General features: G+C 36.4%; 1 protein-coding gene across 3 annotated transcripts in view; it reads right to left on the bottom strand.

Annotated features, from left to right (window-relative positions):
* Window positions 1–3,405: 3,405 nt before the first annotated feature.
* The window catches only part of METTL25 (methyltransferase like 25), a 63,483-nt gene continuing 52,213 nt past the window's right edge, over window positions 3,406–14,675 (bottom strand). Inside the window, exons 10-12 of one of the 3 annotated variants that reach the window (XM_064450286.1) lie at window positions 5,932–6,006; window positions 5,241–5,312; window positions 3,406–3,674 (exon numbers count right to left, since the gene is read on the bottom strand). In XM_064450286.1, coding sequence (XP_064306356.1) covers window positions 3,576–3,674; window positions 5,241–5,312; window positions 5,932–6,006 — 246 coding nt within the window. In that variant the 3' untranslated portion in view covers window positions 3,406–3,575. The other 2 variants (XM_064450302.1, XM_064450312.1) reach the window with 2 other exon arrangements.

The following is a 14,675-nucleotide window of genomic DNA, read 5'->3' as shown; positions in this document are numbered from 1 at the left end:
GGTGGCCAATTTAAATGTCTGGGCAAACTGATTACAGACACTGAAAATTCTTCATGGCTCACAGCCTAGCATCGATTCCTCTCCTTTCAGAGCACTAGAATATATATGAGCAAGAAGGAGGACCCGTATCAGTAAGAATGCTAAGATGGGATAAAGATATTTAAAGATGCTAACAAAGCTCGGGTATTCACCTCCTTCCCAGAGAAAAGGAAGTCTGAAGCACCATATGAAGCCGGCTGTTTCACACGTAAGCAGGGAAGACTTTATTGGTGCTGGTCCTATTTTACGCCTTGCCATTAGTATCAGAGATCTCCGGCAATATGGCACACTTAGGATGGTTTTTAGGAAAAAGTAAATCTGAACCAGTAAGTACTGATAGGATGGAATACTCCAATCATCAAAAAGATGTACAGCTGCCACCAAGTCAAATACATTTAGCGTGCTTCCCCTGTGCAGATTGTAAGCCAACATAGGACATGCAGATTTTGAGTCTCAAGATTTTAACTTCATCATGACACAGCAAGAGCATTTTAATTCTAGGCAGATAGTTGTTGTTTTAACAATAAATGAATGAATAATGTCAATGAAGAAGGTAATTTGTAATAAAAAATTCTTTTATATTTAATCAGAAAAAACTTAAAGCTAAAATCCCAGAAACTAAAACAGGGCAACGTTTTTCTGTAGTGTGATGTTCTAAGGCATGAATCAGAACTGCAGAATTAAAGTTTATTGTCACAAAAGCAGGCTTGGAGATCTTCAGGCTATAACATGGTCTTGGATATTAAGGTTGCACACATATCCTGCATATACTTTCGTTTCTCCCTCCAAGAACAGGTTTCAGCGCAAAGAAAAATAAATAAAACACTTCAAATCTGCTACAGAATGTGTAGGTGTGCCACAAACAGAATCAGGCAAATACCTGAGGAAAGCAAGTGTATCTGCTACTCCTTAGGGAGCATATAAAGATAGATAGCTCTCTGTGACACTGAAAGAAAATGGAGATTCTTTTCTACCAAAAGCCTTCATCATATTTAGGATACGGTTTACATTATGGAAGAACTTTTGGCAATAACCATGAAGAAAAATCATTTTATTCATCTTGATTCCTGTCAGGGATTTTTCCATCATGTAAACAATAGCTCATAGGTATTCAGGCATCCAAAGCTTCGAAGCAGCTTTGAGATCAGACAGCAACTGACTTTGCTGAATTCAAACTCGTCATATAAACCTCTTGATAGTTATTATTCTAAGAAGCACATTGCCTCTGTCTTTGCCTGCATAGACTACAAAGTGTGTGAAAAGTACTGAAAGAGCCTGAGAAGTTGCTGGGGGGGTATGCAAATTTATTCAGACCTTTTTGAATCAGTGAAAAAGCACTTGGGCTAATCCAAGAGATGTGCTTGTTATTCTAAACTGTTGCAAATGTCCTCTTAAGATAGTAATAAGATTTTAACTTTGAATTTAGATAGCATTACACACATTAAAATATCACACAAAATTAGCAATAGTCTGTATACCCTATGCATTTCAACTGTGTTCAAATTTAACCAGGGGGGCCTTGCTGAAACAAATATTTTTGGGCCATAACAAGGTAATTTTAAGCACTTGTTTTCAGCAAGAAACTGTTCTTTCTTTGTTTGGAGATCATATATGCCTGGTTTTTAGTATTTGATCTGAAAAAGCAGAAGAATCAATTCATAACATAAAAAAGACAATTTCATCCCCAAGGAGATTTTTTTAACAGCAGCACATAAGATTGGGATGACAACGCTCTAACACTTCACTAATAATTAGTCATCATGTCTTAGTAGAACATAATATAATAAAACCTATTTTTCTAACATTTTTGTTCATACTTTTTCTCTTTAACATCATGTACTTTCGATTGCCTCTTTATATCAGATACTATTGTTTTTTTTTTTTCCTTCCAGATGCTTAGAGGTTAGGAAAGGATTTTATTTCTTTTGATTCCTCTGGTGGGAAAAGAATCTGCCAGCTCGTTAGTTTTGTCAGTACTCCCTATATAACAAAAAGTGGCATATACGGAAGGCCTCATTTTCTTTGCTCTGCTCTGCTCCAAAGATGCTGTGAGCACCTGCAACTTCTGTTAATTTCCTTGGGTACTGCAGGTGTTCAGCAGCTCTGAGGATTGAATGTGCTGGGACCAAACAAATGTGGGAAGCTCATAGTGGATCCATGGAGCTAATAAGGACTGTGAGTCCTAAAATAGACAGCAGTGAACTCACCCCCACAAAAAGTATTTCTTCCAAGTGAACACATCAAGAATGATGTGACTTGTTAGAAAAATACTTCACTTCTCTTTCCTTGAATGACCATGTTCACAAGATCTCATTATATTTTGCCGATACAAATAAGGAACAAATAAGATTTGTTCCTGCTCGTATCTGAAGCCCATGACTATTATGGTCACTATACAATTAATATAAAAACATTTTCTGTCATACTCATCTTCTGCCCACCAAAGTTGCATTCTGTGGTTTGGTTTGGGGTTTTTTGGTTTTTTTTTTTTGTTAATGCTGTATTTTATTATTTCTTTGTTGTCCTTTTTTTCTGTGCATTGGTAGTTAATTGTTTTATATATGCCAGATAATTCTAATACACGCATTAGGACTTAGAATAGAAACTTTTCTCTTTTTTAATTGACGGAAAATCTGCAAGTTTAATTAGGCAACCCATTGAGATAAATGCATCAACAAATAAATTTCCCAGTCATGAATGCAGTACTGCCGACGAGAAACTGCCTAGCAAGTTTCAATTCACTTGGGTACCAAAGTATTTATACCCAGCACATTTGGGCCAGATAATAGCTTTCTGATAAATCCCAAGGATTACAGAGTGAACTCCAGCAGGGCAGCTGATTCTTAAGCACTGGGAAATCTCCCACTGGATTAGAGCACACACATTTATTTCTTTCAGAGTGACAGGCAAACAAGTGCACGCCAGGAACATGCCTGAAGGAAGAAGGGGTTAATACAAAACTGCTCTTTGCAGGTAGTTGCTATCTAGGCTCTTCTAGGTTGCTCTATAAATAAGCTGGTCCTGATGACCTGGAGAACAGGGAAGTACAAAGATCCTGTTTAGCCTGTCAACCTCTTGTTCACAGTGCAGGTTATTTTTCTGTTTATACTATGCCCCATCTCAATCCAGAAAAGAAAAAAGCGAGGCTAGTCCGAGACTGCTGATGCCAGCCACTGCTAAAAATTGAGAAGGTATGTGCTGTGATTAGAAATATTAAGAGAAGGGGTATTGATACATAGTATAATGCCTTAAAATGAGGAAACATAAAAGTTATTTTAAAATAATAATCACATAATATGGGTCATAACTTTTATAATAAAGCCAGATGTTCAACATTGTTTAATAACTGACATAAGGAAGCAATGGTATTTATAAAGGAGATATTTATTCCTCATGATTCAAAGAGGCTTTTTACTTTTGCAGCTGAAAAGCAAACAGTCAGTGTGCTTGAGGAATCAATTAAAAATAACAGAGTAAAAGTGAGGAAACAGCAGTATCAGTTCAGAGCTTTCAACCTATCTGCAATTTGCTTCCACTTAAAAACACGACTGTTTCTTCAGAGCAATAACTGCATAGCATCTGGGGGATTTCACGGGATCAAATAACTTCACAAGTCCAGACCAGGCAATGTTGTCCTGTAAAATGATATGTTATTGAAGTGCATAAAAAACTTAAAAGCTAAGATATTGTAGTAGGTTCATATTTTGAAAAAAAAAAAAATTAAAAAAATTTTAAAATTATCCTTAATGCAAAGCAGAAAAAACACTTAACAAGAAAATCACAGAAAGCTTATTGAGAAAAAAAGATACCTGAAATAGGATGTATTTTAAAGACCTTAAACGATTTCTGGCACTATCAAATGGCAGCTTACCACCCTCTTCATCAATAAAGCTTTGTTTTTGGTTGAACTAGAGCAAAGGAATTAAGGATTGAGTCCTACTCATTTTATACAGCACATTCTACTACTGAAGCTAATTAACTGACTTCAAATGAATACGGCCAGCTGGATCTGGTCTTCATGTTGCATATGGATTTTATCATTTTGTTTTTTTCTTCCTAAACACATTTTGTGAATCAACCAGTACAAGTTTAAATCAATGCGTATATTACATTTAGAAAAGGTAAATTAGTGCTAAATGCAGCAAGTAGGATCCCCCATCTTGGAAATCATACAGATCTCTATGTGATTTATAGCTGGTTGGCATTTGGGAAAATACATCATTATTTAAATATTTCAAATTGCCCCTCTGTAAAAATACCAGTTAGAACAAAAGCATACGTTTACTACAACTCAGTTGTTCCAAGTGCACTGTGGCAGGGAATAAAGTGAATTTTTACTTTTGATAAAATGGAGCTGTTAAAATGAAAAGTTTATGGTGGAAAAACAGAGCTATTCACATGAATGGGTTTAAACTTCTTTTTAAAATTTTATTTTGACTGTGGCCCAGAGCAGAAGCTGGAAGACGCTACCGTTTCCTCCTAGCGAATTATTATTTGTCCGAAAAATGTTTACTGGTGCACAGAAAGTATGACTGCTGCTTCTGAGTTAATCAGGCCAAGCACAAAATTAGTGTTAGAAGAAACACTGTAAAATAAATCATTATGGAGTAAATGTAGTAGCATTTGCTTATTATATCCCAGGTCTATACTTGTAAAATATATCCAGGGTGTATGTTAGTCAAATGTACCTCAGCTGACCCATACAGTCGGAAAAAGTGAACCCTCTCTCATCACTGATCTTAATTAAAAAACAATAAAAGGAAATCATAAACATTTTGGACCTAATTCAAAATTTCTTGAATTATTATGTTCTAAAACATATTCATCGGAAGCTCTAGCATGTACAGCACAATGTTTGTTTAGCAATTCCAGGATTCTTTTTAATTATTAAAGATCTCAAGATGTTGTAAAAAATGAGATTTGTTGCATATTCAATTAATTTATTTTTTACTGTCTATTGACTAGTAATTACCATACAATTAAAAGAGCATAAACTTTACTATCGCTGTTTTGCTGAAAATAAAAACATCTGCTGGGCATATGTTTATACTAAATGGAACGAACGCTTACACTTTTGCAAATATGATGAGAATATCAATTCTGCAACAGAGACTTTTCATCTACACAGTAATAAATTGGCTGAAATAGTCTCATTTCACTGATGTAGCCTTTCGGTATCATAAAATATAATGCAAAAATACCTGCTCCTTGAGGTAACAAAGACGATCCAGAAGTATCAAAACTTCTATGCAGGGAGCCAGAACAACTTTCAGCTGAAAGAAAGATTAGATACTATAAGGATTTGGGGGAAGGAAGCCAATACACTTCTGAATGGTTACACTTCCACAAAACAATTCCAGGAAGGTCAGTAATTTTCTAGTGGTTCTGTTGTACAAATGTCACCTTGCCAATTTTCCCAGTGGGATGGACATCTTCAAAACAGATTATATTAAAGATCAAAAATACATGGAATGCCATAAAGCCAGGAAGCTATGTTATTTAGCTGGTTTCAAGACATTGTCCAACAAGAAAATGATATTATATGAAGCAGAACAATTTTAAAGAGGGAAATAATGAATTTTAATAAAAAGAATTTTTATGAAAGAACTGCATGGAGACCAGTCGAGGTTTAAAAGGAGACTGACATTTCATTTTCCAGGATAATAGTCCCTCTTGAAAAAGAATCTTCCATGTGTTCACTTTATTATTTTACTGACACCTAATATAGTTTTGGAATAGGATATGCTCCAAAGTTTGGAAGGGGCAGCTGCTTTGTTTTTGAGATTGCATACCACAGTGTAAGACAGTCCACCTCCACATAAAACTTAACAGGGTTTTGTTCTAGACTAGCACATATATACAAGGTAATAGTATTAATCCTATAACTTTTACCATATTAAATGCTTCAAGCTCATTCATTCTGTGCTGGTATTTTTCATAGTAATCCATTATACAGCTGTCTGGGAGCTGCAAGGGATTAAAAAAAAAGATATCAGAGTTATTCTACTTACTTTTTCAAGAGAACTTTAAAGTGAAATATTTTTTCCTAATTGAAAGTCACAGTACAAAATGAAATCTGTGTTTTGTTTTTGAAATTAGCACTTTCCTAAGGTTTATAATAATTTTCTAACAGCGGTTTCTCAGTTCTCATTTACAATAACTGTTCTTCAGACAGCATTTTGCACTGACATGAAATACGGAGATACATTCATTATTCAGAAAGCTCTAGCCATTCTTAAATGAGTATTGCACAGTAAAGTGGAGATAACATTCTCATTTCCTTTCCCATATATCTTATCCCCTCCTCACCCCCATCTCCAAGGGATTTATTTAAATAGCTGAGGAGTGGATCCTGGTGTGAGAGTAACACGCTTCAGTCAGGACTCCTGGATGGTGTTTCACATTGCAAAGCCTACTATCAGATGCTGGAAATAATACTTTTTTTCTCTGTGCCTCAAGTTCCTCTTCTTTAAAATACAACTTTATGTACTTTGAACTACTACCTGTTCCCCTCGTTTTTTCCCAATCACCAGCACTGCCACTATGACTGCAAATGCTGTCATTTGGGGCTGAATTTCATACAAAGGCAGCTCAAGAACTCGACTAAGCCAAATATCCCTTCCTTTTTCTGCCCTTAGCAGCCACTGCACCACGGCAGGTAGCTAGAGCTATGACCATAACTGCTCTTCACAAAGCAGGTTCTCTACAGGGCAGCCAGACCATAACATTTTCCAGGTTTTAAAGGTCATGGTGTCTCTGCTTTTCTGCTGTCCACAGTCATGGGTGCTAAAGAAGACAGTTGAGCTGGCCACTTAAGGAACCTGTCAGGGGGGTGGGAAGTAGGTTTGCAATGTCACTGGTGATGGAGGCTGCTGGAAAGAGTGGAGCGGAAAGAGCCCGATATACTTCTTCGGTACTGGGAGTCTGCAGTATGGCTACTCTGTTGTGGCTACGGAAAGAGCTACTCCCCAGCTTAGGAGAAAAGTAAGGGTACTGACAAAAGACTAGGAAAGCTGGAGTGTTTAATACATTTTTGCGCACTTTTATTAAAAGAGTCATCTGAGAACATCTAGCTAATCCAATTGCAAAGAAGTAAAATATCAGCCTAAAATAAGGAAACAAACTAGAGAACATTTCCACAAATTCAAAGTTTTCAAATCAGGTATGCATTACGGACTTCATCCTAGGACAGCCAAGAAGGGAATAAAGTGACCTCAGAACTATTGCTCAGTGTCGCTGAGAAGTTCTGAAAGATGGCATGTCAGATGGCTAGTAGATGTATGTCTTATTACAGAGCGGTCAGTTCAAATTCAATGCACTGAAAAAGTGGAACAAATAAAGAATTTAAAACCACTGAAAGATAAACAGATGAGCAATAGTCAATAAGAATTTGTCAAGAACAAATCACAAGTCAGACTACTTGCAAGGAGGGTGAAAGGATTCATGACCGCGAAAAACAACTGGTTGTCATATACTTTGATTTCCACAAATTTATTGACACCATTTCACATAACAATTTCATAAGCAAATTTAAGAAACAAGGTTTAGATTAAAGTATTGAAAAGCAAGTGAAAACTTTTTGAATGACCATAACCAGAGAGCAGTTATTAATAAGTCTTTGAACAACTGAAAAGACCTGCTGGCTGGAGAGGTCCATTACAAGATGCAATGCTTTCTTCAAGAACTCAGACAACAGAACAGAAGCCACATTAACTAAGTCTCCAAGTTTGCAACAGGAAGGCATTGCAAGAACTGAAAATAATTTTCAGAAACTGGAGCGTTGCTTAGAAAAGATATTTGAAATGCTGTAGAGAAAAGCAGAAGGGCCTACACTCAGGCAGAAATAATCAGCTGTTCGGGATGAGGAACACCAAATGACAGTCCAGGAGATACAGCAGATCACAAGCTGAGCAAGAGTCATAGATGTGCTACTGCAAAAAAAAAAAAAAAAAAAGCAAGCAATCACCCTTCTGCAACATGTATGGGAGAGCAGCCTGCAAAGCGCAGGAAGTAATCCTTCAGCTCTGCCTGGCAGTGGCAAAGCTCTAGCTGGCACACTGCATCCATTTTTGGGCATCAGATTTCAAAGTAAGAAATGAACTGCCTGAAAAAGCCCTTGAGAGAGGAAAGAGATCAGAGATCTAGAAAACATGACCTATGAAGAAAGACTGAGAGAACTGGAACAGATCAGGCTAAATTAGAGAAAACTGAGAGTGGGCATAATAAGTTTTTATAAGGCTATCTCGAAGAAGCAGGAAAGAGTTTATTCACTCTGCCTACAGTGGGTAAGATAAGAACGAATGGGTTTGCACTGCAGCAAAAAAATTCAGCCAAAAATCTTGAAGAAAGTTTCTCTCTTTGAGATTAATGAAGAACTGGGGAGGCTGTCAGTCTCCTTCACAGGAAGCTTTAAGAAGATTAGACAAATATTATTCAGTAATGACACAAAATTCTAACTCTGCCTTAAAACAAAGGGATGGGTTAGAAGAACTTTTGTAGTCTTTCAGTCTTATTTTTTTTTAATTTAGAAAGTATTTTTTCCCAACTACAGAGGCAAGGTTGAGTAGCTGATCTGACAGTACTAATGTGGACTAACAGGATTTTTTTGGTCTTGTTGCTATCATATTTTCAGTAACGCTGTGCAAATATCTGAGGGTTTGTTTTTCTCCTCCCCTCTAGAGAGCCAAACCAACTAAAATATATCAGTCATGAGATAAACAAAATAGTTTATTTAACCTCTGCCCTATAAGCTTCTCATTTCAGCTGAGAATTAAAAGGGTTTTAGTATAATGGATATTTGAAATTACAGGCTATTTGGAATTATAATACAAAGATCTGTATTTGTAAAAAATGTGATCACGAAAACGTTCTGCTTTTGCTTCCTTTATATTCTTAATTTTTCAACATGAAGCATTCAACTTAAAAGAAAACAAGCTGTGAAATGTTTGGCAAATAAAACGCTGGATCAAAAATGTCTCTTGGATGTTGCCATACTCGAGTACTGAGCCCAAATGGTTTTCTGCTCCCTCCTTGCTTACTACACACTCTGACAGAATGCATCCTGCTGTCATGGATTGATTAGGTACTATTCCAAACTGTACCTCAATTAAAAGTTTGTTGGGTGAACCAATTCAATGCAACTGTCCGGCTGGAAAAGAGAGAAAATGTCTACCATAAAGCACTGGTACAAAAGGGTGTGAGAAGGGCACCTGGTACCTAGCTATATGGTCAATTTATTGGCAGATGACCCAAACCCAGATAACACTGGCTTCGTCTGAAACTGCAACAGCTTGCTGCCTGGCTTCAGTTCTTAAAAGGTACCCAACACAATCTTCAGCTATCCTTCCAAGGTGTAGTAGGAGTAAATCATTGTTTGCATTTTCAGGAACAGAATTGCACTTACACATGCAAAGCAAGCCCCATTTAGCCACCGGAGTTGTGCATGCAACTGTTCTCTGTGCAGGTTGCCACAGATTTGTGTATCAAAAAAAAAAAATAATCTTTAGATCCATGCACTGAACTCTTTTTTTACATTATGATGTTGATACTATGAATTTATAACCTGAGTGAAAATACATGAAAAAACCTGAATACGTATATCATGCACTTGTCAACAATGATTCTGCACTCAAAGATCTAGCCTATGTTACTGATATTCATGTAAGCTTCAATAGAGAGAGGCTTTGGCCAGTATTTCTTTGCTGACTTAGCTACAATGTCTCCTGGTCTGTATCACACTGTGAACAAAAGCACCTCACCTCTTTGCACTGTGATGGTGGTGCATGCTTTCTTTTAAACTAATTTGTTTGTGCATTGGTGTAGTGGCTTAAATAGCTGAAACAACCAAGAGGAACTAGAGGGCAGCAGGGCCTCCACTGGCCTAGTTATAACCGTATAGTGTTGGGTTGATGGTTGGATTTGATGATCCTAGAGGTCTTTTCCAATCTTAATGATTCTATGATTCTACGATTCTACCATATACTGGAGATGGCACTAAAACTACACCATAGGCCAGACTCATCTGTTGTGAACACTAGGAGACTGTCACCAGAGCCCTGAAAGAACGTGAGGTACCACACGCCTGAGCACACCCGAGTTAGACTGCAATCCCACAGACATGCTGTCTGAGCACGGGCTGAAAAGAAAACATTCAGGCACAAGGTAGGTGACAAATAGTGATACCATACTTAAAATTTCTCCAGAGAGTATTTCTTCAGAGTTGTGTCTTTGCCTAGACTAAGAGTATTCTGATGGAATGAAAGTCTCTTTTGCTGTCCAATGCTGCACACGCCTGACAGAGGAGAGCCAGAGCCTAAGGATACTGTTCCACAGTCTGTTTGAGCAGATGTAATTCCTCTTTGCTGCCTCAAAGGGACTGCTTTCCCCTGCACTGACTGCACGTTTCCTCTCTCTTCTTGTACCAGCATTATCACGAACACTAGCAAGAGTGCAGGAAAGCAGTAAGGCAACCCTTTTAGCAGAGCAGTATCTTAGATCAGTTCAAAACACTCGGGACACCACACCGTATAGCAACTTTTTACAATTTTCCCATGACTGAGGTAGTTAAAAAGAATGTAATGTAATGTAATGTAATAGAATGTAATGTAATGTAGAATAAAATAATGTAAAACAGATAATGTAATCAGTGAGAAACTTAAGTTTATTTAGAACATAATTTAAAATGCATTTCAAATGAATGCAATCTATATTATTTAGAATTATATCTAATTGAAGTAAAAGTCATATCTCTTAAGATTCTTTGTCAGACTAAAATGTTATGCTACCATAACTGAGACAGGATTTTGTCTGTTTGAAAAACAATAATACTTGAAAACAGCATTATGCACATATACTTTATAGGCTGTAATACAAGTGTTACCTGAGCCTTCATTCAACGTTTCTCTAACTAACAACTGACCCAGGAAATGTGTGAGCCGAAATTCCTTCTGTCCAAGAAAACAGTTGAGAAAGTCAACTCTTCAACAATTGTAAAATGCATTATGTAAATTAATTTAGTGCCTTCACTTTTTGATTGTTTAGTCTCAGCTAACTGCCATGTTAGAATTCAAGGGAAAACAGAGGATTGTTTTGGCTTTGGCTCTGTGTTTGCCCAATGGCTATAGACAATAAAAAGCATTAAAATTAGAAATATTCCTAGCAGAGACCAGATGAGTTTGAGGTATTAACTGTCATTTAAAGATATCAACACTGAATTTGGCACAGGATAGATAAGAAATCTCAGGTTAAAAGTCATTCTCTCTCCCAATTTCCGCAAAAAAAATATCTCCTTTTTAGTTCTCAGTATAGTTGTACATATTCAGGTTAGTTCATATCTTAATGTATTATGCTGTTCCACTACTGTCAGACAGTTCCCCAGTCTTAAGTATGTGTTTTTTCAACACTTTCTGAAACAATAGTAAAATTAAGGCACACAATTATATTCTTCCTTTTACTTCCCTTCATTTGCCAACCGCATTTTAAAATATTCCATTAGTCACTGCTGAGATGTTACAAGTCATGGGATGCTCTACTGTAAGCTGAGAAGCACGTCATCTCCATTTACCCAATGTCCTCTTCTCTGTCTTATTGAAGTAAGGTGACGTAAAAAATTGTCCTATATGCAACACTGACCAAAATGATGGGTGCATTGTTTCTGATTCAGCACATTGATCATTGGATCACATTATACAAATATGCAAATTTTCAGGCAAGCATGGGAACAGGGTGCATTATGTGATCTACAGAAGCTGAGAAAGATCGCACAGGGTAGGTGGCACAATCTTATTGCATCACTGGTTACAAGATGTACCTTTATCTCTTTCAGTGTTGCCCCTGGCTGACTTGCTATAAGCACTGTAGTTCGGGAGGATTAACGTGGTGAGGGTTGTAACACGTGAAGTCAAGGCGGGCATTTTATTAACTTCATAACAGAACACAGAGCAATGATGTTTTTAAAAGACACTGACAAATGTCAGAGAAGTGGGGGGAAGGTGCTCTTAAATGTTTTGCCATAGCAAAAGAGTCAGTCCCACTCTTTTCACCATAGTAACAGTATCAACTACCTTAAATACTTCACTTCCAAAAAAGCAGCTTCGTTCAGGGCAATTTAGCTGACAAAAATTAAAAAAAAAAAAGACTGTCACAAAACCCACCACGTTCTCAGAAAACATTTTGGTTACATTTAGCATTCTTCCAAGGAATGTATTTGAAAACAGAATTGGTTTAGCTCATTGGTATCTCAAATAGCACACCACACTAAAATTTAAATTATGAATTTGCCACTAGCAATTCTGTAGATAAGACTCAATTTTCAGAAAATGAGAAACATCACAGATGAGAAATTACTAACATATTGAGCTATTTGAAATTAGGAAGAGTAAGAAATCTATTTGGTTAAAGGGTTCCTATTGGTGCTGAATTTAAACTTAGGAATTCTTCACTCAGTCCCCAAAGGATAGGTTTAGGTAATGACATGCACCTTTGGTCAAATCTCGTAAAGACAGTAAATCAGAAATTCATATGAAAAACTACTTTTGCCTGCAAAAATTTGAACATATCATCTGTATTAAAGGTGGAAAAAGTAAATACCAGTCTATTACTTCAGAATGTTCTCACATGCTGTCACGTGGAAACCGTATTAAGTATTTTCTAGGAAGAATGGAACTGCCCAAACATATAGTTTTAAAAAGGTACAGCTTTCTAAATACTGTAATGCAACTTATCCTGACGAGCTCCATAAGGACAGAGGCTTTTTATCTTGTCCCAGGCTCACCTGCTCATTTAATTACAGCATTGCTTGTCAGTGACGTGTACAGAGCACAGTGCCTCTTAATTACATGGTTTCAAATTATGAAAAAACATGCAAAACATTCTGTTCAACGTATTTTGACATAGTTGTGTTCAAGTCCAATGGATCAGAAGATCATTAGAACATCTGAAGCAGAGCTGGTGTATGACCAAACTAGGAAATATATGTGATAAATCGTAAATGGTGTTGTACGAGAAGCACAGCTGTGGGAAGGGGAAGGAATATCCTCAAAGCCTACTTACCCTTACATGAGTAGAACATGATTAGGGACTAAACTCAGGACAGGTCATGACACAGGTTGGACTGAGAGCCAACATGGGGGGACAGGGATTCCACTTGCATGTTTCTCAGGGGGACTACAGAGTTTGTAAAGGCTTGTCAGATGGCTTCTGGTTTGGTCTGGGAAGGGGAATGTATGATCTTAGGGATGGATCCCAGGAAACTCAAGAGGTGTTTCCAAACATTTTCCCAGGCACTGACTGTGAAGCTATCTGCAGGGTACGTTTAGCACCACATTTTCACAAAGCACTTATGTGATCAGGAGACCTAATTCTCTTAGCAGGAGTCTTTGAAAGTCCCATCTTCAAGTTCTTGGCTTTGCAGTGCTTTAACTAAAGTGTTTCCATCTAATACTACAGGTATCTGAACACAGCAAATTGGAACTATTTTTGTATTAATTTTAAAAAGAGCAGTATTATCATATAAATAAATGCAAGCAAGCACAGCATAATTTATGTCTGCTGAAAATTTATTCAGGACTGAGCCCAATTTATTAAATATAGATTTAGCTAACATCAATAAGAGAAGACATCTCCTTACTCCATGTTCACTCTGCTATCTGAGCAATTATAGAAAGGAAACATACATTAATACTGCAATTCTAAACCAGTGGTAAATCACTGAAAACTGTAATAAAGCATATTTATCCTCCAAGTGTAAACCCAATTATTTTAAAAATTAACATATCCTTATTTTATTTTTTTAAAAATCATCAGAATCAGGTTTTTCATTACTGTTTTAAAAACCTCAGACCTTGACTTTATTTTTTACTTGATAGTTAGAGCACTGAGATATCGCTCACCTCAGCTACTTAGTTTTCAGGCTTTACATGTATGCTAATGTTTTTGTTAGGTGTCTGCAAAAAGTCACACAGGCATGCTCTTGTGTTTTCTTAAAAAGTATCACTGTTTTAAAAAAAATCATTACTGCTATATGAAACATATCAGCTAGGGTAAAGGTAGGCTCAATGATCTGAGAGGTCTTTTCCAACCTAAACGATCCTATGATTCTATGATTCGATTCTGTTCACACTAACTATATAAAAAGTGTCCAAAGACATAAGAAAAAAAAGTGTCTGAAAAAAATTTGCCAATTAATGGAAAAAAATATTTTCACATAAATTCTAATTTCAGTGTTATCTATCAGTTTTACTGCTCAAAAATTAAATACTGTGGAGTTCAGAAAAACACAAAGTCAATGTAATACAGGGAAGTAATTTAGGAATTCCAGTAAAACTGACCTAGGAAGCCCAACGTATTTCAGATATATTTGGACTTATTTAATTATATTAGGAACACAAGCATAATTACTATAGGAAAAAATACTGTAAAAATGAATGATATATAATAATTTCAGAGTCTTATAAAAACAAGACAAAATTATATAAAAGTAATTATTAATTATAAATAAACCTGAAAGTCTTGGTTATTGTACAGAAAGAAAGCACTAACACATTTATTTGATTAAATATACGTCTAAATACATAACCTTCACCGAATATACAGGATGGTATGTCTTATATCTAAATTTAGCTACATCAAGGCTTTGA

Source organism: Phalacrocorax carbo, chromosome 1 (assembly GCF_963921805.1).
Source record: "Phalacrocorax carbo chromosome 1, bPhaCar2.1, whole genome shotgun sequence".
NCBI classification, from domain to species: domain Eukaryota; kingdom Metazoa; phylum Chordata; class Aves; order Suliformes; family Phalacrocoracidae; genus Phalacrocorax; species Phalacrocorax carbo.
This window is presented reverse-complemented; position numbering and strand designations above follow the sequence as displayed.